The following is a 25,834-nucleotide window of genomic DNA, read 5'->3' on the forward strand; positions in this document are numbered from 1 at the left end:
TTCTTTGACTTAAGAAATGGTGGCTCTGCTGTGGAGGTGCTGCCTTCTCCATTCAGCTTGACCACTAGAGAGCCCCAAACCCAGTCAGTATAAGCCCTACATATTTGTAAATTGGGTCAACCAAATATGATGGATTAGAAGCTAGTTATTGCAGTCACTGCACACAATCATGACTGACATGAATCTCTCCTTTTGAAGCTCTTCTACTCAGGTGCTGCATGCAGATGCCCAATCAAGTGCATCAACTGGAGAGATCCAAACTGAGGAAACAGACACCACTTCTGATACACAGAAGGAAAGTTTGTCTTAAGGACAGTTTGTGAGGGAAAACATATGTGGGGCTGCGGGTTAACTGCATGAAACAAATTGGAGACAAAAATGGTTTTGTCTGGCCAAACAGGCGAAATCTGCATTTACTATGAAGATCAGGAAGTTGTTTGTGGCATTTCACAACCTCAGCAAGGCAGTCGGTTTGCAACTCTCTCCAAATTTGACTGGCTTATGTACAATGAGGTCTAGATGAACTGATTTATTTGTGAAGCCACTCAGCTACTGTGTATGTTTACGGTTCATATGATATTAAAAAAAATTGCTTGTCTTAGTTATAATACATATTGCAGACTAGTTTTGAATTAAAATGAAATTAAATTTGATACACCAACATATGGTTCATGATATAAAAATGTTTCTTTTACTTGTTAAATATAAAAAAATCAATAAAAGTTGAATATTACTTTCCAGCAGTGAGTGGTTAAATATTTCCTGCTATATGAGTGATCATTACTTGCCAATAAGTAGATAAATATATGGTTTTCATTGACACATGATCATATGGTGTGACACTATATCATTTGGTGTAACATTCCATATTGTGAAAATAACATACCTTTATCAATGATAAAACCTGAAAATGTTCATGGAATACATAGAAAATAATATCGACAAGCGTCTCAAATATTTTTATAATTTTATTGCAAGGTTCATTTCAATAAATAGAAAATATCTTAAAAGACCAACAGCATAGGTGAGGGATGATTTAGAAAATTAAACTCAAATTAATTCATTTTCACAAAACTTTAATGGATCAGTTTAGTTATGATAAATGACTGATAAAAGTGAGTAACTTCAAAAGATATAATCCATTTTCGTTTTATATACAATTATTTTCATGTCACACCATATGACGATTTTAGGCAGTAATACAACAAATTGTCCCCCCCAAAAATTATGATTACAATTAAAAATCTAAAAACAACATATGTTTCTATAAAGATGAGGGTTTGTAGGACAAAACCAACTATTTTTATGCCTGTTATTTTCTGGCATATATGTCACTGACGCACCTGGGAAAAGCTGGGAAACAAAAATGACATAACTTCAGATCTCTGGCTTAGCTTATATTTCAGGCAGTGGTTACTTTACAATCTAGCTTTCACGGGCCTTTTTTCTCTCTTAAAAGACGCATTAGGCGTTTTCCCGTCGAAGTTAAACCCTGTAAATGGGGAAAAGTCAGGGCTGTAATTTTGATGCTGGAGCAGGTGCACAGGGAAGGCGGGAGGTCACGTGTTGGAAGCACACGTGCGTTAGGATTGACTGATTGTTGTGAATTTTGGAAAAGTTGTGTCTTTTCCCCACGCGGCAGCCTGAAGTTTCTTTTTTTCTTCTTCTGCAGCTTCTTTTAATAGATCTTAACTTGGTTACGATATCTTTTTTTGTTTTAATTTATTGGCAGTGATTATAAATTTTAAAAAACTAACCGTGTTTCAACTCTCCCTTTCCTCCCCCCCTAACGCGCGCGCATAGCGGATGCCGGGAGTGTCACAGCCAGCTTGCGGTGAGCTGTCTATCGTCCCGTCACTGAGCCTGCGCGGCTTCGATGAGCGACAGCAGGAGGAAGACAGACAGACAGTTACCGTGGCGCAGAGTTGGCCTGTATGGCACCGAGCTCCCGGTGAGCGTGAGCGGCAGAGCACCCAAGTGGCGAGTAGGGGGGTGGGTGGGGGGGCTATACGTCAAACTCAAAGAAGTCGGAATGGACGGGAAAGGCACCCTAAAGATGTTCAGGAAGAAACGGGAACTAATCAAGACGCCATCCATATCGAAGAAGAGCCGAGCGGGAAGCCCCGGCCCGCAGAGCGGCGTTTCGTCTGTGAGTAGCGCATCACTTCTGGTTTCTGTGTGTAAGTGTGTGTGTGTGTGTAGAGTCAGATGACCTTCAGCTGGAAGGGGCAGGCTGCAGAGACCGCTCCGGACTAGGGTCCTTGTCTATGTCTGGATGTATGGGAACTTATTTCAGATCCAAATTAGTTTTTTCCCCCATTTTTTTTCTATTTTAATTAGTTTTAGTTAGTCAGAGCTTACCTGCCTTGCAGCTGTTTCGATCAGGGTGAGAAAAACTAACAACTGTCTGTGTGAAACTACTTGAAAACATCCATTACTATTCAGTATCTTTGGGGTTTAATGTTCAAATTGGTATCTGATTGCATACTGACTCATATCTGGTTTAGCTGCATATAGGAAGTACACCTCGTGGGGGTTTTTTAGCACTGAAGGAGTTTCAGGCTGTAGTGTGTGTGTGTGTGTGTGTGTGTGAGCATTTTGAGGTGTCCACTTTCAGAAGTGGCCTTGTACTGTAGTTAGAATGGGACCCAAGTTGTAAGGTGGAAGGAGCATGCTGAAACGTGGTGGAAAAAGTAGCTATAACCCCTACTCCACAAGTCAGAGAGTTAAAAAAGGGGAGTCCAAAGGCAAAGACAGGCTGGACATTCTGCCCAACAAGCACAACATATGGCTTAAACAGGTAAGTTTGAATATATTCACTACTGCAATACACACAATAAGGAGGGAGGCTCTTTTGGGTCATATTTTTAAATAGTAGAGCAGATTAAGTTTGCTGAAGATGCAGTCATATCCAATATCTGGATGATACTATGAGGGTAAGGTGCACAAACAGGTCAAATGCTTCTGTCAGTTGTTTAGTTTGTTTGTGTTTCCTCTGTTTTTATTTCAAATAGAACAATATTTGACATGCTTAGTTTGCCACACCCGAGAATAGCTACAGTAGGAGTCAGGAAGTGTTACACAACGTCGAGCAGGATCTTGTGAAAGTCTTCCTGTGTGTTTACCAACAGCAGTGCTGCTGGTGCTGGAGGCTGCTGGTGCTGGAGGCTGCTGAAGCAGCGGCCAAACGTGCTGTTTGAGTGGAGTTGGAGAAGCACAAAAATAATTATTTCTCATCTTCTGTGTCTTATCTCTCAGCTGTCCATTCTCCAGGAGCAACCGAGGAAAGATGGAGGCGATGCCACCCTCTCCTCTTCACCCTCCTCTTCTTCCTCAACGCTTACACCAACCCCCATCGGCCTTCAGGACCCCTCCCTGTCCTGCCCGGGCACCCCGAGCCCTCAGCATGGCAAGCTGGCCTCGATACAGGGAGTGGGCTGCCCGTCTCCTGTGGCCACCCTGAAGAGGCCGACGGCGTTGAGCCGACACGCCAGCGCTGCAGGTACGCCTCAGGTTTTGAAATACACTTCATAAACCCCCATCTGCTCTGTGTGTGTGTAACTATCTACATCTACACCTTAGCTGATAAAGAACAATTATTTACAAACATGGAACCCTTTCAGCCCTTTGAATATTAGAAATGGCTTCAAAGTTCCTGATACGGAGCTCTCATATGTTTGATTGTTACCTTTTCATGAATAAGAAGTTTGAGTGTGACCAGATGGATTTTGAAGCCTTGAAAGTGCGAAGTCATAGTAATCCAGAGTAGCTCCATAACCATCAGGTGGTTTCAGTTTTGATTTGTTCTTTTTTTTAAAAAAAATATATTCTTTGGGTCTCGTACTCAAAAAGAGTAAAAGAAGACTTCTGCAGATGATGTTATCTGTCTAGCAGATATTCAGAAATTCAAAGAATGTAAAAAATAATGTAGCAGAAACAGTCCTATCATACATCTGATTGCCTTATTTGTATAAAGGTCCATTAGGGCATACATTTTGTGGTTTCATAGCAACCAGCTCCAGGGAGTTTCTAGTCTTAGGACAAACATGTGATACCCGATGATCATGTGATCTAGGTCTTCACTGGAAAGAGATTTACAAGAGTTTTTCCTGAAAAGTGGAACTGGTGAGGAGTTTGGAAAATGAAGAATATAGTTTTTTCTTAGTTTTCTGTAAGCCTATTTGGTGTTAAATCAACAGAGTGATGCTCTCCTGTTTCCACAGGGTTCCCTCTCCCATCGTGGGTCCACACAAGAGGTCAGGGGAAAGGAGCTTTGACCCCGTCTCCTCAGTCAGAGACCCCAGAGAGCACAGTCATCGAGGTGGAGGACATCCCGGCGCTGCTGAGGGACGTGGCACGCTTTGCAGAGGCTGTGGAGAAACTGAAGGATGTCGTGCTGACTGAGGGTAAGATGCAGTTCATGGAGAGTGTGAAAACCAGGCGTGAGCCAACCTGGGCCAAGAAGGGCCCAAATATTTACTGTCTTGCCTGTCACAATGAGTTGGACTGCTGTGCTGTGTTCTGGGAATCTTCCTTCTGTGCTGCTGTGACACAGCTGAACACATGAAATATCGTTTGTTTTCACCACGGCTCAGACAAAATACGTCTCTGTGTTCGTGTAAAGACAGGTACGTCAATTGTTTCTGCTGGGGGGGAGTTTGCAGGCAGAACAATACTGTGTTTGGTCTCTCTTCCCCTTTGCACTCCATTTTGACAAGACCTCACACGAAGAGGACGAGGCATCCATTGGATGCTTTTTGTCAATCTTACATCAGCCATGTTTCCGAACACGTGTGCTTTTACGTGCATGAGGGTGGAGCCACGCTGCACAAGCAAGCTTACTGTGAGCTCTGAGCTTCCTCTCTCCAAAAGAAGGGTTGCGTTTCCGCTGCACCCTCAGAGTTAACCGCAGTCTTGTCTCCTGCAGGAAGCCGGCTTCTTGTTTACTGCAGCCGCGTACACACATACTCCTTCCTACACAACGCAGCTGAGCTAAATGCAGCCAATTCCTCCACTTCAGGATTTCACCTGCTGAAAACACAGTAAAGCCAAGAGAGCACGACTAATGAGATTAAGGCTATTTCCTCTAGTTGGAAGAGGCTTTTTTTTTTTTTTTTTTCTTTTAGAGCTGGTCCTAAAAAGTTTTCTGTTATCTGACTTTGTTCTGTCATGCTCTCCACCCATGTGAGCTTTCTAAACAGGAAGCCGTGATGGATAGCCCTATGACAGAAAGGCCTTGTCCAAACTTCCTCCTGATAGGCTGGCTACGTCGCCGTGACTTGACGCTTCATCTTCTTTATCAGCAACATAATCGCAGTGCTGGCCAGAGCTCCTCTTGGTTTGAAGCTTTGTTCTCAGCTGCAAGACCTTGTTTTCTTTTTTAACTTATCTTATGAACTCCTAAACGAGCTGTTTTTGTGTTTGTTAGCCACAGAAAGCAGATGTAGCAAAGCTACATACATATGAAAACTGGTTTCTAATCTTGCAAAACAACTGAAAGGACCACATCCTCTCTGGCACTGCTGCACGCTCTGGTCACTCTGTTCTCGTTGTGCACTGCCTTTGCGACACTTTGACACACATTTTTCAGACATGGTGTGGGAGGATGGAGGACCAGCGGCCCTCTGGCCACCTCCGTTAGCGAGCTGCTTTTACTGGCAAAAGGCTTCTGGTGGAGCATGAGGTAGAAACATTAGACAGGAAAAAAAAAAAAGCTGACAAACCTGACGAGAGATGAGGATAGAGGCTGTAGAAGTGTCATCAGGGACATTAAAGCTGACTTTGTATCTCTAGAGACCTGTCTGATAATTGGATGTCTACTATCGGACTTTATATTGTTTTTGGGTTATGACAGAGAGAATGCAGGCTGCTTTTTGGGAAGGACGCTTGTTTGGTTTTTTATTTTGTCAGCAAGTATATCACACATCAACATGTCTGTTTGTTCAGTTGGTACAAAAATGAAAGTGTAAAAATGAGACTGAAGTTCTTCTAACATTTTGTTAATGAAAAATGACGTTAAAAAATTCAGATGACAGATTGCGTACTTAAATATGCAGTGATTTTATGTAGATTGCTTAAAAAATAAATCAGTTGGGAATTAAAGCTAATTGTTTAATTACAGTATGTTTAGAATGAACAAGGTGTCTTGATTATTCTACACAATTCATTATTTTATTCAGTGTGGAGTTCTATTATTTCAAACAAAATCTCAGGTTTTGATGATGTATTATTATACAACTTGAACTTGTTGCATAATTTTTTTTTTTTTTTACAATTTTTACCTGAAGATGTTTCCTTCCGTTAAAGAGTCTGGGATTCATAGCACAAGATGAGAGCATCATTACAAAAACAAAACAGAATGCAGCAAAATAATCTTTTTTTTATCTCAGGTGTATTGGTTTTTTCACAGTCATTTAAAGCCACACTTGTATGTGACATTTGTACAACTGCAGTAGTTTGTCCTTGAAGGGAATTTTGTGCTTCTCTTTATTTTTCCATTAATGAGAAAATGCAGTCAAAGGCCAGAAAAACATGTTTAAAGACTATAACTGAAGTAAAAAAATAAAATCTGATATGAAAACTGCTTTTGTAATACCTTTATAATATAAATACTTAAGAGAAAATTAAATGTTTGTTTGTATTTCTGAAATTTGAAGTCTCAACAGCAAATAAGGGCTAATCTGCTAAACGTCCAGCAGAGCAATTGTTGCAAAATGAACACCAAACTGAGTTTTAGATCTGATACATCTCAAGGCATGTTATGAAGCCAAACTTGACTTGTACATGTAAAAACAATGTCATGCCTGCAGCGTCTTGTTGTAAAGCTCCAGACAGCAGAGCCCTGAGGACACCACAAACCAAATTCAGTCTTCCCAACAGTGCAGTCAGCGTCCCGCTTTGACACACAAAACGAACACATCTGCAGCAAAACTCAAGTCACTGCATGTTTGTTTATATGTACCAAAAAGTGTCCCGATCAGGCAGTAATGTGCACAGTGGGTTGGCTAAAAACCTCCACAACCTCTGGCATGGTTCCCTTTTCAAAGCCTGTTATGCTGCTCATCAGTCACTCGTTTCAACACGTTAATCTCCGTGTGGTGCAGGTAAGGAGAGCCAGCGCCCCGTGGCCCATGAGTGTTTGGGGGAGGTGCTGCGCGTCCTGCGTCAGGTAATCAACACATATCCTCTGCTTAACACCGTTGAGATCCTCACCGCTGCTGGGAAACTCATATCCAAGGTTAAAGGTCAGTAAAGTGTAAATCAGTAAAATAATAAGAGTTTTTTTTTTTTTTATTTTATTTTAAAGCACAGACCACATTTTTTCCCTCTTTCCCTCCCCAGGTTTCCACTATGAGGCCTGCAACGAGGCAGATAAGAAGGACTTTGAGAAGGCAATTGAAACCATTGCAGTTGCTTTTAGCAGCAAGTAGGTATCTGACACATCTTAATGTAAAGAAGCAAGCTCGGGATGATTATGATATTTTTATTATTCGAAAGACTGCTCCATAGCGGTGTCTAAATGGGTATTAACTCCTTAAAACACACAACAGTTAGGTGGTGTGTGTTTGTGTGTATTAATGCACACGGAGTAGGAGTGAGAGAGAAGTGCAATAATGGTGACACATTTGCATGAGACAAAGCTGAAAACAGGAAGTGGTTTTTCATCTTCTGTCACAAAACCAAAACGTGAAAATGCTGTTGACTACCTGACTGGTACATGAACAGATTGCACAGACTGAACAGTGTGAGAACGGCTGCTTTGTTAAAGATATCTGAGGGGAAAAAAAAAATTTCTTAAGATTTTTCGTTTTGTTTTACATTTATTTTTTTAAAGATTTATTTAATGATAAACCTGCGAGAGAAAACTGTCAGTTTTCTGTATGATAGTCTTTTCTTTTTTTCCTCTCACCAGCAGCTAACACTTGTTGATCTGTGCCATTTCAAGGTTAAACAATCGTCTCAGAGGTTTAGGAGGAAGTGAGCTGGCAGAGACGGTTGAAATCTGCCTGTTTCCTCATTCCCTCCTCCGCTCTTACTCAGTTTGACTTTTTTCTGTCTTAAGCAGAAAACAAGATGGAGATCCCACTTTTTAATTTATTCCATCTGTATTCCAGCAAGCAGCTCTGTTTCAAACGAAGCTAAATGATAAATCCTGCAGAATAAATGACAGTATTTACATATAAACAATTAAACCTGATAGAAAAACGGCTAAAACACGTTATCACTTCCTGTCATCGTGTAGTGTACCTGCAGAGGTTTCACAGAAGCCTCAAGCCTCTTCCTCTTTTCTTCTTTCACTTGTAAAAATTACCTTTAGTTCATAAATGCTAAATGCTTCATAAATAAGCTTGTTTGTGTTTCTCCTCAGTGTGTCTGAGCTGCTGATGGGAGAAGTGGACAGCAGCACGTTGCTCTCACTGCTGCCTACTGAGAAAAGCAGGGTGAGTTAATCACAGCCATATTCACCATGTAGACGTTTATACTCTCTGCCCGTAAGGAGGTTTTCACTCCCAGCTGTCCGCTGTCACAGTCGATGGAGAACTTGTACGCCGCTGCAGGCCATGGAGCAGACGGGGGACACTTCCGGAGCGACCTGCAGGACATGGGTAGGCAATAACTCGGTCCGCCCCTCACTCGTCCTGTCACTTCTTTTTCACTCTGTCCAGGATGTTCTTCTGTTGTGCTTCATTTATTATTTTTTAGTAAGAGAAATTTTTAATCTGCATCCACTGATAATAAATGGCAGTAATCCAGACTTTGTTCATGTTTTATATTTGTTGCTCCAAACCCTTGATGGAAGGTCTCCCCCTGCTGATGTGAATACTGCAGTACACTACTGCAATCTGGTTTGAGTTGAGTGCATAGACGGCCATAGTCAGATTAATATTTGCTGGAGCACCTTTAGCTTTGATTGTGACACACATTCACTGTTGTATTATTTTGGATGTCGGATGATTCCACCCAGAGTTGCTGGTTTTTTTTTGGCCAAGATCTTGCATTGAAGATGGGAGAGCCAGATGGGTGGCAGTATATCACAAAGATTCTCAAAATGTGTGTATGAAGACGTCCTATACTTCCTGAACCACGCTTTCACAGTTTGAACTGTAAAAATGTTTTGGGGGCAAATGTTGCTGAACCTCGACCATCGTAAAACTGCCCTCACAGACCTGTAAAGCCGGCATTAGACAAGACAGGTGCGGTACTTCATCCGCCACTGTTCTTACCCTGATGTACCGATCACTCTAGAACAATAAATCTAGACTTTTCAGACCATATTAGCTTATTCCGCTGCTCCAGAGACCAATATTTCCATCTCCTAGCATATATTGCCTTATATTTTGCTATTTTAGGTCAGACACACCAAGTGGTTTTCTGTAGGTTGCACAGCTGTTTAGTCCCAACACCTTCAGTTCTCTGTGCATTGAGAACATGGATGTTCTTTCTTTCACTAAGAAACATTGTTGAGTTCTACTTTTGGTTTTCTGTAATGTGATTTCACCAAACATGATTCTGGCCACCTTTCTTCCTTAAAAATTATGGTTTACCACTATCCTTCTAGGTTTTGATAATGCGTTGGATAGCTGTTGATCTAACCTGAGTAGCTGAGTAAAATCTCGTTAGTTGATTTATTTGCTTAATGCAGACCAGCAACTTCACCCTTCTGCATCTTTAGTGATGCACTCATGTCAACCCACAAATGCAAACTTTCACCTTTGACAAACCAGTCAACAAAAACAGTTTGTTGCCCCAGCAACTAGTTCATTCCTAGTGCAGTAACATGTTGGTGTGTCCATGTGCAGGCAGAGTTGAGGAAGCAGATCTGATCCTGCAGCGCAGCGAGGGAGGGGTGGACTCAGCTCTGCTCTATGCCAAGAACATTTCCAAGTACATGAAGGACCTGATATGCTACGTGGAAAAGAGAACTTCGCTGGGTAAGTGGAAGTAACATAAATTTTATGGAACATTTGGGTTTCTAAAGCTGAATAGTTCATCATAAATAAGGTGGATGTTTGTGTCAGTGCTAACAGTCTTTGTTTTTACCAGAGGTGGAGTTCTCCAAAGGCCTCCAGAGACTATATCAGTCCTGCAAACACAACATAACTCATGTAAACCTCATTTATGTCACCTCACAACATGGAAAAAAATAAATAAAAGCTTTGAAGCCATTAACTGTAAATCTTCTGTCATTAAAATCAAATGTTGTCACTTGCTCCCTCCAGCCCCAGATGCCCCTCTTCTCCATCTACTCTCTGGCTCTAGAGCAGGACCAGGAGCAAAGTATTGGACTGCAGCAAGCCACCATTACCCTGCACACCCAGATCTTCATCCAGGTAACTCTAACACACGTTGCTGCACCATCTTTGAGCTGCTTGGTTCTCTAATCAACCTGCAACAGTTACATTGCTTATAACCTTTCAACTCTCATCTTGCTGTGCTTGTACAGCCTCTGATGCAGCGCAAACAGGAGCACGAAAAGAGGCGGAAGGAGATCAAGGACCACTGGATTCGAGCCAAGAGGAAACTGGTATCATCTTAATTTTAATGGTACATGAATTTGAAGGTGACTGTTTTCCAAGAGGAAGAAACAAAGACAGGCGTTTTGGTTTTTCTGTATTTAGATGGAGTGTGAGGCAAACCTGCGGAAGGCCAAGCAGGTCTTCGTGGTCCGCTGTGAGGAGCACGAAAAGGCCAAAACAGCAACCTGCCGAGCTGAGGAGGAGGGAGGGGGATCTACTGCAAAGTCTCTGGAGAAGAAGAAACGTCTGGAGGAAGAGGCTCGCAACAAGGTTTGTGTGTTTCTGGGACTCATCTTTGCAGCAAGATAAAGATGAATTAAAATACTTATCTGGAGGCCACAGAGTCCTGATTACCACTGCATTAATCTTACATTTGTGTTGGAATTAAAGACAAATGGAAGAACACAAGTCTGAAACTAAGTGTGCGTATGTGTGTGCAGGCAGACGAAGCAGAGGCCACCTATCGTACCTGTATAGCAGATGCCACCACTCAACAGCTGGAGCTTGAGCACACAAAGGTTACAGTGCTGAGGCAGCTGCAGGATATCATCAAACAGAGCGATCAGACCCTCCGCTCGGTCAGAACAAACACACAAAACCCCACGGTTCTCATAAAAGCTTTGTTTTTAACTCCCAAACTTCCTCCTCCAGGCCACCATTTCCTACTACCAGCTCATGCACATGCAGACGGTAGCCTTGCCGGTCCATTACCAGACTCTGTGTGAGAGCAGCAAACTGTACGACCCCGGCCAGCAGTACGCTGCTCACGTGAGAGACCTGCAGCTGCCTGAGCAGCCCACCATCCACTACACGTTTGAGGCATACTCCCCCTCCAGCTCATCATTACCGTAAGAGCCACAGTTGGTCTTGGTTAAAGGTTTTTGATGGATCAGAAGTCAGTTTGGCCCAGTTTTTTACAAAACCAAATGATATACAGTCCCAACAGAGCCATGGTGGCCATTTCTCGCCATCTCCAGACTTTGTAGAAACAGAAGCATAGCGAAGAGATGTTAAAATAATCAGATGTTATGTTCATGTACAGCATATTTGCTTGAATAGAGTTTAATCGGCACAGAAAAACACTACATTTCCTGTCTTCTGCTGGATCATTGCAGCCACGGCCACAGACCGAGAAATGACAGTTTCAACACTGACACGAATACGAGTCAAACCGAGGGTCCTGCCATCAGCGTGGATCCCGCAGCTGCAGAATCAGAGGCTCAGCGCAAGAGTAAGTGATGCTTCATGTGGAGTGTGGACAGTGTCTTGGTCCTGGAAAGAGAATTGTTTTTTAGTAAACCTGTTGTTTGTACTTGACTATTCTCCTGATGTGGTTCCTTTGTCGTCCTCAGAGCAGGGTCACAAGTCGTGGGGCTCAACCGTGAGTAATGACAGTGTTGGCGGAGATGGAGGCCTGGATTCTCCCACTGCCAGCACAAGTAAGTTTGACTTAAGTTAAAACAGACACTAATGTGATTTTCTCTTTAGGATAATATGTTAAATTGTTTAAAATTGAGCAAAGAGAAGTTCAAATTTTATTTTTCTGTCTTAGGTGACATTGCCAAAATAGCTCGGACATCATCTACTGGAACGATGTCGTCTGATGAGGATGTAGATGAGAAAGATGGAAATGTGTCCTCATTTGAGTCTCCAAGTAAGATCTACAGATTTTTCTCCTCCCTTCAGTGTGGCTGTTGAATCACAAGCTGGCTGTCTATGTTGTGCGGGCTTCCTCTGGAGCGAGTGTGTGATGGAGGCTGTTCTGTGCAGATATTAACGGCATGGATCCAGATGTGGTGGTGTCCACCAGACCTTTCCGTAACATTGGCCTGTCCAAAGCAGCCCAGACCCATCGGCTGAGGAAGCTACGAACTCCTGCCAAGTGCCGCGAGTGTGACAGCTATGTTTACTTCCAGGGAGCCGAGTGTGAGGAGGTGAGTTCTTCATCAGTGTTTCTAACGTTCACGTCCCGAGATTTGAATTCAGATACAAATGCGGGATTTTAACGGTAATCGGACAACCGGTACTCATTTTTTCTTTTTTGGGGGTGGGGGAGGGACAAAAAGCTTCTTAATAGAAACAAGGAGCTAGGGGAAGACCATGATGGAGTAAGTCAGCTAGTCACAGGAAGAGCATGCAGTCTGAATCCCACATTCTTTCCTTCTAATAACAATAACCCTTTTAAAGGTTAATGGTTTGCAAGTTGCATTTGAGAGCTCTCATGCCAATTATTTTCTGCCATTATTGAAAAGCATCTGCTTTTATTGCTCTGTCTGCTAAATCAGAGGTTATAAATATAAATTTGAATACATCACTTTAGCCCTGTATGCACCAAAATGACTTTGAGACACAAAGAAAGTTGTTTGAATTTCAGATCAGCTGCTTTCTAGTAAATTAACATTTTTATCCCAGAACTTTTAATAATCTGACTAATAATTGTAGAAATGATAAAATCTCTTATATATCTGTTCAGATGTACCAAAGTTAGGTTGGCCAGACAGAAAGCTTTGATGTTCTGTATAATATTGTTATTAAATTGAGAATTGGGTAGATAAATGAAGTGTCATGAAATCGAATGTGTGACATTAGACTATTTTCAGATGTCCATTAATAGAGACTTTGTCATATCTTGAAGAACACAGCGATATTTTGTCTTACTTTTTTTTTTCTTATCCCACTGGTAATTAAGTGTAGATGAAAGAGTGTGATTGTTCCTTACTCTTATTCCCATTTTATTTACTGCCACTTTGTGCAAATACAAATGCATTAAAAATTCACAATCTTTGCAAACTACTTGTTCTGTTTATGTGGATATGAATGTTAACATCTTTTTTTTTTTTTAAAGCTTCTTTGATCAAACAACTTTTTTTCTTAATTAAAATCCAAATTTCCCTGAGGGCTCTCCGAAGGGATTAATAAAGTATTTCTATTCTATTCTATTCTAAATGCTCGTACTAATTTGTTTTAGTCCATGTGGGCTGTTGTCATGGTAACTGCTTTTCCTTTGTCTTCCTAGTGTTTTCTGGCATGTCACAAGCGCTGCCTGGAGACTCTGGCCATCCAGTGTGGTCATAAGAAGCTGCAGGGTCGCCTGCAGCTGTTTGGCAGGGACTTCTCTCAGGTGGCCAGCTGCGCCAGCGACTGCATCCCCTTCATCATCACCAAGTGTATCTCAGAGATTGAAAGACGTGCACTCAAGATGAAGGTGAGAAAGCACTTTTTAAAAAATTCTATCAGTCAAAAGAGATGAAATTTTTGGGAATGAACCTTTTCTTCTTCCTCTCAGGGAATTTACAGGGTAAATGGGGTAAAAACTCGTGTGGAGAAACTGTGCCAGGCCTTTGAGAACGGCAAAGAACTGGTGGAGTTGTCTCAGTGTTCACCGCACGACATCAGCAACGTCCTCAAACTTTACCTCAGACAGGTACGCACTCATGCCGGCACACAGTGGTTTACTTAAACTGTAAGAGGGAATAAATCAACCCATGTAGTCTCTTATACTTCCTCAAAGTTACAGGAGATTTCACTCTATTTAAGTCACAGCATAGGGTCAGTTTGTACTATTTCTCTCATTAAACAATGTTTACTATTTTTTTTTCTAATATGCCCTCATCCTACCTTCTGCTCCATAAAACATTCACACAGATGAGGTTTTACATTTTAAAGCTAAATTCACAGATTAGCTTTTCTGACTTTACCAGGAATTTTCACAGCAAAACAGTTTTAGCTCAGCTTACACACACACACACACACACAGTCATTTGAATTCTCCTTAGTCATAACTCTAAATATTCTGGTTGTTTTTGCTCCCCACCCCACCAGTTACCGGAGCCCATCATGCCGTTCCACCTGTACAACAAGCTGATGGGACTGGCCAAAGAGAGCCTGCAGAGTGACGGAGACTCGCCAGAGGGAGAGGAGGCCGAGCCGAGCACCACCAACCCGGCAGTGGTCAGGGGGCCTGAACTGGTAGACCAGGGTCCTGACACAGACCCTGAGGTTCTGGTTTTGGTGAATAGTTTGAGAGAACTACTAAAAGAGCTGCCCAAGGCTAACATGGCTACGCTTCGCTACATCGTTCGCCACCTTCGAAGGTTAGCAATCTGATTGGTGGTGTGGGAATAGAAGGCAACAAAAACTACCAGATTCGGGTTATCAAGTTAACCCACTGACCTTTTTTTAATCCTCGCTTCAGGATTGCAGAGCTGGAGGAAGATAACAAGATGAGTCCCAGTAACTTGGGGATTGTTTTTGGACCCTCTCTGATGCGTCCTCGTCCAACTGGGGCCACGATATCCCTGTCTTCTCTGGTTGATTATCCCCACCAGGCCCGCATCGTGGAGGCTCTCATAGTCTTCTATTCATCCATCTTCCAGTCCAAAACCACTCAGTCCAACAAAACCTCCCGCCCTGCTTCCAGCTCCACTCAGCAGGTAGGACTCACCCTCCTCCCATTTTGTAGTTCAAGAATAAATCAAGCAGTATTGTAATAAGTACGGCACTACACTGGCAGAGATTTTTTTTTTTTTAATCTGTCAATTTATATTTGAAAGTAATAAAGAACTGAAAGAGAATCAAAACTTTCCACATACCATCCAAAAGTTGTCCTAAAATAATTAACATTTCATTTTTAGGGTACTTTCTGCCTTATTTATTTATTTTTTTAGTTCCCTGTGTGTAGCATAAGAATAAAAAGGTCAGAAAATTCTTCCAACAATTTTTCCTCCCTCCCGATTCAGGAAAGTCTTGTATGTGATAAGATGGAGAGCTCTGCTGACGGAGAGGATGATGGCAGTAGAGAGGAGCAGAACAAGCTGGAGGAGGGATGTGGTATGTTCACAAAGAATAATGCAGTTAGGAATTAAATAACATCTCCTTAAACCCCAACACTCCTGCTGAGTTAATGGTGATGTGTTTTTATTTATTTATTATAAAGTTGACAAATACGCAATTATCCTGTTTTTTTTTTTTTTTTTATTCTTCCATTCAGAAAGTTCTTTGGGCTCTCTGGGCTCTAGTGAGCAGCTCCCTGACTCGGACTCTGAGCTGGAGGAGAGTAGCCAGAGAACCCGCAGCTTGACAAAGCAGGAGAGCGAGGTGAGCATGGACGACGACCAGCTGAGCTACAGGGACAGCCTGGACCTGTCCAGTCAGTCTGTCACCCATACCGACCCCGAGCAGGATGTGGATCAGGACCATGACCATGACCATTCAGAGGAGGGAGATGCTCCCGCTCTGCCTAATAGTGGGCCCCCTGATGATAGTACAGTAGAAGAGCAGGATCTGATGGCCTCCCTTGCCGAGCTCAACGTGAATCAGTCTAACAATAACAACCAACCCTACTCCCCCATACCGAGTCTGTCAGGGCTTCCACTGGCACGCCTGTGTGGGAAAAAATTACCCCTGACGAGAAACCGGGACGAGCCTGAGTTTGTCTGATTTTATGATCATAATCAAATGAGACTGCGTGATGATTAAAATCGAGCACAGGCTTTAAGCTGCGCCCAACAAAGATCAAGAGTTTTTGATCTGTGATGTTTGCAGCTGTTCCCTGTCACTGAAACCTCTGCACGCTTACTGCTCTTTGATTAAATCAATCCTGTCATTTCAAAAGGTTTGACTTGACTGATAACACATGCATTGTTTAATTTTTCTAGGGTGTTTTTCTACTTGTTTTACGAGCTTGAAGTGGCCAGTCATTTCAGAACGTGTACATTGTGCAAACTTTCCAGATTCCCTTTAAAGTGTTGATTTTATTTCAGTCTTAGAATTAAAAATAAGTCAAACCATTTATCAATGTCCTGTATTACCCTTTATCAATGTTTGAACTATTTTAATAAAGATTCCTTTATGATACGTTGTGTCACTTCTTCCCTGCTGTGCGTCACAAATAAAAGTGGAATAAGAATTTAACATACAAGAGGAAAAAAAATCCCCTGATAAGAATTATTTCAGCTGTTAATGATGCGATAACGTCCGTGGTTTTAGAGGGCAGATGAGGAAGTACTATGTATATGAGGGACATGAAAGCAGATCAGTCTGAGACCAGTGTGCAGCAGCAGCAACAACATGCCTTTCAGAAAGAAGGTAAGCAAGCATTTACAACTAGTGTTATACAGTAGATGTGTTTTCTGTTTTACAGTTTACTAAATGTACTTGAAGTCAAGAAATTGAGAATTTTTTTTTAACTTTATTTTACAAAACCAGTAATAACAAATCTCAACAAATCAAAAGCAGAGGGATGATTCAGCGATAATGAACACTGAAATATTTCCTTCACTGGTCCTAAAAGTTGATCCCGAAGATCTAGAAAATAAAACAAAATTGTATTTTTTAGAATTAGCATTTATTAGTTGGACAACAAACTGGCTAAATGAAGTCTTGGCTTTTGCTGCAACTGTTTGGATAGGATGCTTACAGACTGGGCATGGCTTAAGAAAAAAAAGAAAAAGCTTTAACAGAAAATTGTGAGCATGTACCTGAATGTCACTGGACCAGTCTGTATGTGATGTACCTTCCAGCTGTTTCACTGGGTCGGATGATTTTCACCACCTGGAAAAGTTTGGAAAACTTTTTTGCTGGATGCTGGAAAAGAACTACTCTGTGGTGTGGCTGCTTTGTCTAAATAAACACTGAAACTCCGTATACAAAATTTTGTGAAAAGTCAATCAAATGCAAATAATGTCATTGCATTTCCTGTCAACAACTTTGGAAATATCTAAACATTTATTTTGAATGAAGATGAGCTACTGTAAGCTAAAATATAATTTGCCTTTCAGTGTTTATTTATATCATTCAAAACATTATTTGTATATCATTCAAATTTGGTAGAAACACATCCCTGTTTTAAACCTTACTGCACTGTTTGAAATATCACCAAATCATCTCTTGATACATCTAAAAGGTTTTCATCTGTTAAATGTCTGTATTTATGTATTAAGTTATTTTGTCTATAAAACGTTACCTGTCCTCTTTTCAAGCCAAAGTAGCGAGCCACAGGGTCCCCCGCCTGGATCCTTGGCAACTGACTTTCCTTTAATTTACTGAGGTCAACACATTAAGGATAACAAAAGCAAATTTGTGCAACATAATGTTCAAATCACGAGTCAGCATTTATAAAAATCAAATAGTGCAAGCAGTGTGAACAGCGTAAAGATACTATCTTGCGAGAAGTTCGGTCACTTCCTCTTTGGTCATGACAATGTGTTCTGGAACAAGCTGAAAGTTCAGAGAGGGAAAAGTCAAAAACAAAACTAAGAGAGCCATTTTAGATCATTTTGGAATGCAGAAGTTAGGATATTGTTTACCTCATGTTCAGTGATGTTAATAAGCAATTCCTGTTGTAGAAACTGCTCCAATATGTATTTGGGTGCCATGTCCACTAGAGACTGTCAGAAATTTACATTCATTTATTTGGGAAAGCTCCAAACACAGAAGTTAAATAAAGACAAAATAAACACAGTCTTACATGTTTTTTTCCCTTTTCATAACACAAAGTATGGTACAAACATGAAAGGTATTTACCTGCTTTGCTGATGGTGTCATGCCCATCTGAACGACAATGATAGCTCGTGTGATGTTTTCCTCCTGCATCCTCTGACAGTACATCTTAATTGTCTTGATCCCCACCTTGGGCTCCTCTGATAGGGACCAGAAAATAAAATACAATTTTAAACACAAAGAAACACACCTGCTGGTGTCATTTTTAAAGGCAAAATAAGTAGCGCCAGCAATTTCAACAGCTAATTTCACGCGCTAACTTACGTTAGCATAAAATAGAGCGTAAACCAGGGGTAGCCAACGTCAGTCCTCGAGGACACCAATCCGGCAGGTTTTCCAGATTTCCCTGCTCCAGCACACCTGACTCAAATTAAATGGATCCAACAGCCTATAAGGATCTCCACAATGACTTGTTAGTTTAAGTCAGGTGTGTTGGAGCAGGGAAATCTGGAAAACCTGCCGGATTGGTGCCCTCGAGGACCAATGTTGGCTACCCCTGGCGTAAACAAACGCTACATTAATCAACAAATGCTGCGCAGCGGCAGTTTTCCCTTAGTCTCACTTAATAAATTAATTTGCTGGTAATTTCATAAGTTTATATGGACAAACACACTATTCACTTGGCCCAAACATCATTACATTTGTTGTTGTAAACTAACAGGCCACCAATTTACTCCACTAATACATCCATACAGTCACACAAATTAATTTAATGAGTGCTGAGAATTGAATAAGACTAAAATCTTTGTAAATCAAGACAAACTTTTCAGTTAATTTAAGCAAAATTCCGGCGCTTTCCTGTCAAGGAGATACTTTGCAAGCTTAGACTTCTCCACCTTTCAAAAGATTCTCCAATATTGATCCTCGTTTTTTTCCAATTTTGGTCGATTGCTTTTTTAGCAGGATGGCGAGGCTTTTTAGGTTTTTCTGAAAGCATTTCTGGTACGCTTCTTTTACTAGCTTCCATACCTGGACGCTGCTGCTCTTTGTCAACATAAAATACCAAACACAGCCTTGTTGTTAGGCAACCGTGGGAAGTCCCATACGATTGGTTAAGGAACCAGGAAGTTGGAAAGAGCAACATGGTGCACCAAAGTTATTACGGCACAGAACTCTTATTTTGAAGGAGAAAAACTTGACAAAGACACTGTTAATGTAGGAGACAGATTGTTTATAGGGAAGCTTCCTTTTATCCCTAAAAGCAAATGAGTACATTTTAAATTATTTTTAAGGAAAAAAACCTAATTATTCAGCCTTTAATAGGTGTGTTTCTGTGATGACATTTGAATGAGACCTTTTTAAAAAAGTTAAGTTAATAAAAGTAAACCTACCAGGAAAGAAAACAAACATCTGGTCAGTGGGGTCATCATTGTGTGCCACTAGAACTGTGAGGTCTGTACGTCTGGGACGTCCCTCACTGGGTTTGTCTCCAAACTGATTCTTAAACTCCTCCAGAGTCTGGTCCAACTCATCCTGTGTCACCAGATAGCCTCTGTCATGGCAGAGCTGTTAAGGTGAAGACAGATAGTTAACAACCATTATTATTATTATTATTATTAATAATAATAATAATAATAATAAGTTTTTCCAGACACAAAAGGGAAGTTCATATAAAAACAATACATAAAAAACATAGAAGCTACCCAAACACCTAGTGTTACACAGCATAGACGAAAGGCTCAGGCACTAGTGTCTCCACATACTTGAACTGTGTCCTGTGTGACTTTTCTTAGGGTTTGTTAATATCACAATGATGTTATTCATATACATGTCTAATCGACACATAAATCTGGGTGTACGTTTTATGTGATGTGTCAACATTACAGTGAGGTGATAACCCAGAGGCAGTAACTGTCGTAATGAACTGTTGTTAACGGGGTCTATATGCAGTCCCTTCCTGAAAGGATGCTTCATGCCGCATTTAAATGGCTAACGACCAATTATAACTATGCAAAAAGCTATCTAGAACACTACCATATATTCTTCTGCTGCTATAATGCTGTGATAAAAATCAACAGGATTTTTCAACACCACTGAGTGGAACCCGTTAACTAATGTAAATACTCGTTAAGCTTGGAAGCAACTTAAGAAACCATTCTGCTGCACCTGCATGATCGTTTTACGGATTTTCCACAGCCTGTATGTTTCTTCTTCGTCATCCATAACGTTTCAAGTTATATTTGCTCAGAATTAGTTTTGAAATTCGATTTGTTCTAAAATATGTTACTCGCGGTCAGCCTCCAACCCTTCAACAAAAACACGATGCAAGTTTTCCGGCGCGGACTGATAACGACACAACATGGGGACGACTAGTGTCCACGTCATCGAAACCAAAAACGTCACTTCCGTGTCCAAAAAAAATAGCAGTATAATGGTACTGTGCTGTGTCCCGTGTTGTAATAACAGAAATGATGTCAATAAAACGATACGTTACTACAGCTTTCCAGATAAAAAAACACCGGACCTCCCTGCCAGACTGCTTCCAGCCATTTCCCACTTGTCGAATTGTACTACACTGTACTGAAGTGGCTGTCTCCAACACAGAAAGTATGGACACTCAAAGTCATCTGTACAGTCATTACAAAGGATGTACCACGCTGAAGGTGTGGCACTCAATGGAGTTATAACCTTCGCCAGTGACCTGTATGGTGGAAGCACATCAGACAAATCGATAACAGCAGACTGTGGAATACTCCAACAGCTAGAAGCAGGTGACATGGTAATGGCTGACAAGGGCTTCACTATTCGTGAAATTTTGCCTGCTGATGTTTCCCTGAACATCCCAACATTCCTTGTCAACGGCCAGTTCACAGTGGAGGAAGTTAACCACAACAGACTTAGTGCCAATGCAAGAGTTCATGTGGAGCGTTCCATTCAGCGCCTGAAAACATTTCACATTTTGTCCTACATCCCATACCAGTATAAACAGCATGCCAACAAGATACTGAAAGTTTGTGTTTGTCTTACAAATTTATAAACACCCATTTCCTGAGAAATAGCATAAATTTTCTGTCACTGTCTGCCACAATGGCATCATTTGGCTATACAAAAAAACATTCTGGTCAGTCACTTCACTCACCAGCTTCAGTCACTTAACACAACTCATTGCCTACAGCTGTTATTTTGTCTATATTAAATGCATTAACATACCTGTTTTTTTCCTTGCTAATCAATTTTCCCAAACTGAAATGTTTCCGAATAAATGTGAGATTCTCTTTAAAGTCTGTGTTTGTCTGTTACAACATTATATTATCAAAAAAATTTTAATCCACCATCAACTAAATGAATAATTGGGAGAAGTAAAAGGATATTCATTTGACAACTTGGGTGCAAGGGATGCCGAACTAGCAAACAAAAACACGTCTTCACACTGGCTATGTTGCTCCCACTCAATTTATCTGGACTACATTTGTTGCTTCTTGTTACTGCTTATTTTTTTTTAAAAAATAAAACATAACACATAAAATAGCAGTTTAAATGGTACAAATGCACAGATGTTGATACATCTTATAAACAAGTAAAAGTTGGGGAGGCTTCAACATTCACAATGAAAATCCTTCTGTAGAACGGGTAAAGAATGCAGGGTCAATACAATTTTCATTTAACATCTGATAAAATGTGGGGCAGGAGACGATCCTTATAAAAGCTTTCTAGAACAGTAATGTTGTTTGCCCAAGCTTGATCTTTATGGATGCGCAGGATTACAAGAGCTAGGGGAGTCTATACCACCAGATGACATGTGCCAGCTCCTGTCAGGCACAAGTAGCCCTGAATCTGATGCCAGTAGTTGTGGGTCTGTTTCAGTTCCAGTAAGCCAGTGACATCATCCAGTTTGAGAAAAAAGTCCTTTGCCTCTGCTACCTGAATTATTGTCTTCTTTCTGGCTGCATAGGGACATTTTACCTCAATGATGTCATCATCTGACACCATCCCATCTGGGGAGCCACCAAGCAGGCCGCTGTCAGATAGGAATACTCCGTTCACCAGTGCGCCTTTTGCTCATGAACGATTCCCCAATCACAAGCCTGGGAGCAGAAAGGGAATTTCACACACAATGGCAACACAACTTGCTTTAAATAGGAAGAGAAGGAAAGAAATATAGGCTCAACCTAAAGAAAAATGTAATAGTTTTAATCAGGGCCGAGATTGATGAAAAGATGCGAGTAAAAAAAATCTCTCTCTCTCTCTCTCTCTCTCTCTCTATATATATATATATATATATGTATATATATATATGTATATATGATTTGTTTTTACAGTAGCTAAAGTTGTAGCTATTAAAAACCCAGAACAGGACTAAAAGATGTGTTTTAAAAGAGCACCCACAGGTTAAAATCACTTACATGAGCTCCTTGTTTGAAATTGTATTGACCAAGCAGCATTTTGAAAAATGAAGGAGGGTAAGAGTTCCTCTTCATTGCTGCCAACACAAAACCAAAGTTGCTTGCTGTGAGTCTCTTCTTACGATACGCCATCCTGTTATGAAGAAACAAATAAGGATATGAAACATTAAAATAGAAAACACAAAGGTCAAACCTGAGGCGATTCTGGAGCAAGAATCCAACCCAGACCTGTAAAACGGTCAAGCTGAGCCAAAGATGACAATGCCCATTCTCTGTCTTCCTGGGTGACAGGTTGTTTAATTCCAGCTGAAATAATAGGGATGGTGGTGAACTGATATGGATTCTAGTGAGATTACCACCTCACATTACTACTATCAGCAGCACCATTCATTTACAACACTCTACAACCAAAGCTTAGATTTTAGTATAGAAAGAAAACGTAGGGTCATGGATTTTCAATGATAACTAGACAGAAATCATGACTTATACTTTTATTATATACTAACCTTGGGATGTGGAAGGTGCAATCACAGACATTTTCTTCGCAGAAAATGCAGAAAAACTGAGCGGAAATGGCGGAAAAATAAACTTCAAATTTACTATGAGCTGTACAAACAAAGCCTGCGTAACTATAACAATGAGCTGTGCAAGGCCAGAGAGCTGCATTTATCTGAAATGATTAACAGGAATGTCAACAATTCTCGCACTCTGTTTGCTATGATTGAAAAACTTACTAATCCTCCAATACAGATAAGCCCAGAGCTCCTTTCCACTGAGAAATGCAACCAATTTGCCAATTTTTTAGACAAAAAATTAAAACAATTAGGCAAAATATTAATTCCACATAGTCACATGAAAACTAGTCTGTGTCTAAAACCGGGAAATATTTCTGATGTTATGTCGCAATTTAAAATGGTCGATTTAAAAGTCCTACAAGAAACAGTTTGGCATTTGAAATCAACAACATGCACTCTGGACATGATACCATCTGACTTTTTAAAAACAGTTTTTTACCTCAGTAGAAAGTGATCTCCTACTGATAGTTAACAGCTCACTGGCATCAGGCATTTTTCCCAAGTCACTAAAGATAGCTGCTATTAAGCCACTCCTAAAGAAAAGGACTCTAGACGCCTCTATAATGAACAACTATAGACCTGTCTCTAACCTTTCTTTTATTTCCAAGATTATTGAAAAAGTTGTATTTCACCAGCTTCATGACTTTTTAAATAAAAAAGTGGAAATCTTGATAAATTTCAGTCCGGCTCCCGACCTCATCACAGCACTGAAACAGCTCTGGTCAAAGTGTTAAATGACATTAGGTTGAATACCGATTCTGGTCAAGTATCAGTCCTGGTTCTGTTGGATCTCAGTGCTGCGTTTGATACTGTAGATCACAGAATCCTGTTGCACAGGCTGGTAAACTGGGTTGGACTTTTTGGAGCGGTTCTTAACTGGTTCAGGTCCTATTTAGAAGGCCGGAGTTATTTTGTTACGATCGGCAGCTATGAATCCGAGCGAGTAAACATGACTTGTGGAGTCCCCCAGGGGTCAGTCCTTGGACCTCTTCTGTTCAACTTGTATATGCTCCCTCTGGGTCAAATATTACAGAACTTTAACATTAATTATCAAAGTTATGCAGATGATACACAACTTTATGTGTCTCTGTCACCAGATGACTGCAATAGACTTAATGTGTCAGTGTCTGGAGCAAATAAACACCTGGATGAGGGAGAATTTCCTACAATTAAATGAAGACAAAACTGAGATTATTCTGTTTGGTAGCAAAGAGAAGAGGGTCAGTATTGGCAAACATCTGGAGACTCGGGCTCTTAAAATCATTGACCAAGTTCGTAACCTTGGACTGTTGATAGACTCAGACCTGACTTTCAGCAGCCACATCAAAGCTGTCACTAAGAAGCTTTTTACCAGCTCAGAAACATCAACAGAATTAAAAGTTTAGTCTCCCAGAAAGACCAAGAGAAACTCATCCATGCGTTAATCTCCAGTCTTTTAACAGGACTTCCTAAAAAGAGCATTAAACATCTGCAGCTCATCCAGAACGCTGCTGCTAGAGTTTTAACCAGGACTAAGAGATCTGAACACATCACACCAGTTTTGAAATCTTTACACTGGCTTCCAGTCAGTCACAGAATAGATTTAAAAACCCTTCTGATTGTTTACAAATCCCAGAACGTTTAGGCCCAGAATACATCTGTGATATGTTCAGAGAACATAAACCTAGCAGAGCTCTTAGATCCAAAGACTCTGGTCAACTAGTCCAGACTAAACATGGAGAAGCAGCATTTAGCTGTTTGCTGCAAACAAGTGGAACAAACTGCCAGTGGAGATTAAACTTTCACCAAATGTAGACATTTTTAAATCCAGGTTAAAAACATTTCTTTTCTCATGCACCTATGCATGAAATCTGCATGTTAACTTTTTTTTTTTTTACTTATCTTGCTTTTAATAATTTTAATACAATTTATGATTTTATTGTGATTATGTGTTGATGCCTTTTACTATTTCTAAATATCTGTAATGCCTTTGTTTTATGCAAAACACTTTGAATTGTATTTGTGCTATACAAATAAACTGCCTTGCCTTGGCTGTGATTTCCTCCGTTTTGGGAGTCACGGGCCTCTTCCATACACACTCAACATCTGTGCGGATACAGTTCTTCTCAGCCCAAATGAGGAGAGCTGCTACATGATGGCACTTGGCCTTCCCGATAGCACAAACGCAAGTACTTGCCTTCAGTTCCTGTCCCTCAACGTGCACCTGAGTGAAAACAACTTTGCTAACCTTCACAACGGCTCTAACACTGCTAAAAGACAGAAGAGTGCAACGCTCTGAGTTGCGCTAGGTAGTGCTAACAACAAGCTAGGTAACGTCCTTAGCTGTCAAACCTGTATTGGGCTTGTAAGACATTTCCATCATACCATAAGTACTTATTCTAACATAGCTAAGTAAACAATAGTTAACGTTACACAGAAAAAAAAAGTTAGCTAGATGTCTGACACCCTGATGTTAGCTACTTACTCACTTCAACCTCGCAAATTCTTTTTTCATTGAAACCTGTACTTTCCCTTTCAGACTTCCACCTGCCAGCACACTAACATTTACAACTCGATTTTAGTTGTAGGAGTTCAGACCCTTTTCACTGACTTTGGGAAGTCGGCAAAGTACGATGTCACTGTGAAAAACGTTACCGGTTCCTTCGCTACAGCCATTTACGCTTGTATTTGCCGCTGCGCGTCGGACACGGAAGTGATGTCGTGACGTCACACTAGCCATCCACGTCGTCCCTACGGTTGTAATAATAATAATAATAATAATAAAAACAATAATAATAATAATAATAATAATAATAATAATGATAATAATAATAATTACTTTTAACTTTTCAGATAATTTTATAAATTCCCCTTTTACCCAAGCTCCCACCCACCTTCCACCTCCCTTACACAACACGCT

General features: G+C 40.8%; 2 protein-coding genes and 1 long non-coding RNA gene across 5 annotated transcripts; 1 reads left to right on the forward strand and 2 right to left on the reverse strand.

Moving 5' to 3' along the window:
- Positions 1-1,775: 1,775 nt before the first annotated feature.
- Positions 1,776-16,373, forward strand: arhgap45b (Rho GTPase activating protein 45b). Of its 2 annotated transcripts, none has more exons than XM_042005952.1 (24): positions 1,776-2,149; positions 3,259-3,502; positions 4,224-4,406; positions 7,104-7,244; positions 7,342-7,426; positions 8,369-8,441; positions 8,531-8,606; positions 9,801-9,932; positions 10,045-10,106; positions 10,221-10,331; positions 10,445-10,525; positions 10,620-10,787; positions 10,958-11,095; positions 11,169-11,365; positions 11,633-11,748; positions 11,870-11,956; positions 12,070-12,171; positions 12,288-12,451; positions 13,534-13,722; positions 13,804-13,941; positions 14,340-14,611; positions 14,713-14,950; positions 15,257-15,347; positions 15,508-16,373. In XM_042005952.1, the coding sequence occupies exons 1-24, from the start codon at positions 1,877-1,879 to the stop codon at positions 15,954-15,956; spliced, it is 3,810 nt and encodes a 1,269-aa protein (XP_041861886.1). In that variant the 5' UTR covers positions 1,776-1,876; the 3' UTR covers positions 15,957-16,373. The 2 variants fall into 2 exon arrangements, with proteins under 2 accessions (XP_041861886.1, XP_041861887.1); XM_042005953.1 differs by lacking the exon at positions 1,776-2,149 and adding an exon at positions 2,230-2,800.
- A 314-nt stretch (positions 16,374-16,687) lies between these two features.
- polr2eb (RNA polymerase II, I and III subunit E, b) lies at positions 16,688-20,426 on the reverse strand. Its single transcript, XM_042005954.1, has 8 exons — positions 20,124-20,426; positions 19,349-19,523; positions 18,042-18,157; positions 17,825-17,905; positions 17,677-17,735; positions 17,482-17,560; positions 16,997-17,069; positions 16,688-16,823 (listed from the first exon to the last, which is right to left on the reverse strand). Exons 1-7 carry the CDS (start codon positions 20,178-20,180, stop codon positions 17,004-17,006), a joined length of 633 nt encoding a protein of 210 aa, XP_041861888.1. The 5' UTR covers positions 20,181-20,426; the 3' UTR covers positions 16,688-16,823; positions 16,997-17,003.
- Positions 20,427-21,036: 610 nt separating this feature from the next.
- LOC121652874 lies at positions 21,037-25,610 on the reverse strand. Of its 2 annotated transcripts, none has more exons than XR_006012699.1 (3): positions 25,478-25,610; positions 22,361-22,493; positions 21,037-22,042 (listed from the first exon to the last, which is right to left on the reverse strand). It is a non-coding gene; the product is annotated as an uncharacterized LOC121652874 (long non-coding RNA). The 2 variants fall into 2 exon arrangements; XR_006012698.1 differs by having other exon boundaries at positions 25,404-25,610.
- Between the last annotated feature and the right edge of the window lie 224 nt (positions 25,611-25,834).

Source organism: Melanotaenia boesemani, chromosome 14 (genome assembly GCF_017639745.1).
Source record: "Melanotaenia boesemani isolate fMelBoe1 chromosome 14, fMelBoe1.pri, whole genome shotgun sequence".
Classification (NCBI taxonomy): domain Eukaryota; kingdom Metazoa; phylum Chordata; class Actinopteri; order Atheriniformes; family Melanotaeniidae; genus Melanotaenia; species Melanotaenia boesemani.

Excerpts from the sequence above, each read along its gene's own strand:
- arhgap45b (XM_042005952.1), top strand. The coding sequence starts at position 1,877 with ATGAGCGACAGCAGGAGGAAGACAGACAGACAGTTACCGTGGCGCAGA. Across the intron at positions 3,503-4,223 it reads CCGACACGCCAGCGCTGCAG|GGTTCCCTCTCCCATCGTGG; the intron begins GTACGCCTCAGG and ends CTGTTTCCACAG. Across the intron at positions 14,951-15,256 it reads CTTCCAGCTCCACTCAGCAG|GAAAGTCTTGTATGTGATAA; the intron begins GTAGGACTCACC and ends CTCCCGATTCAG.
- polr2eb (XM_042005954.1), bottom strand. The coding sequence starts at position 20,180 with ATGGATGACGAAGAAGAAACATACAGGCTGTGGAAAATCCGTAAAACG. Across the intron at positions 17,906-18,041 it reads TGACACCATCAGCAAAGCAG|TCTCTAGTGGACATGGCACC; the intron begins GTAAATACCTTT and ends AATTTCTGACAG. Across the intron at positions 17,561-17,676 it reads ACCGAACTTCTCGCAAGATA|TAAATTAAAGGAAAGTCAGT; the intron begins GTATCTTTACGC and ends TGTTGACCTCAG.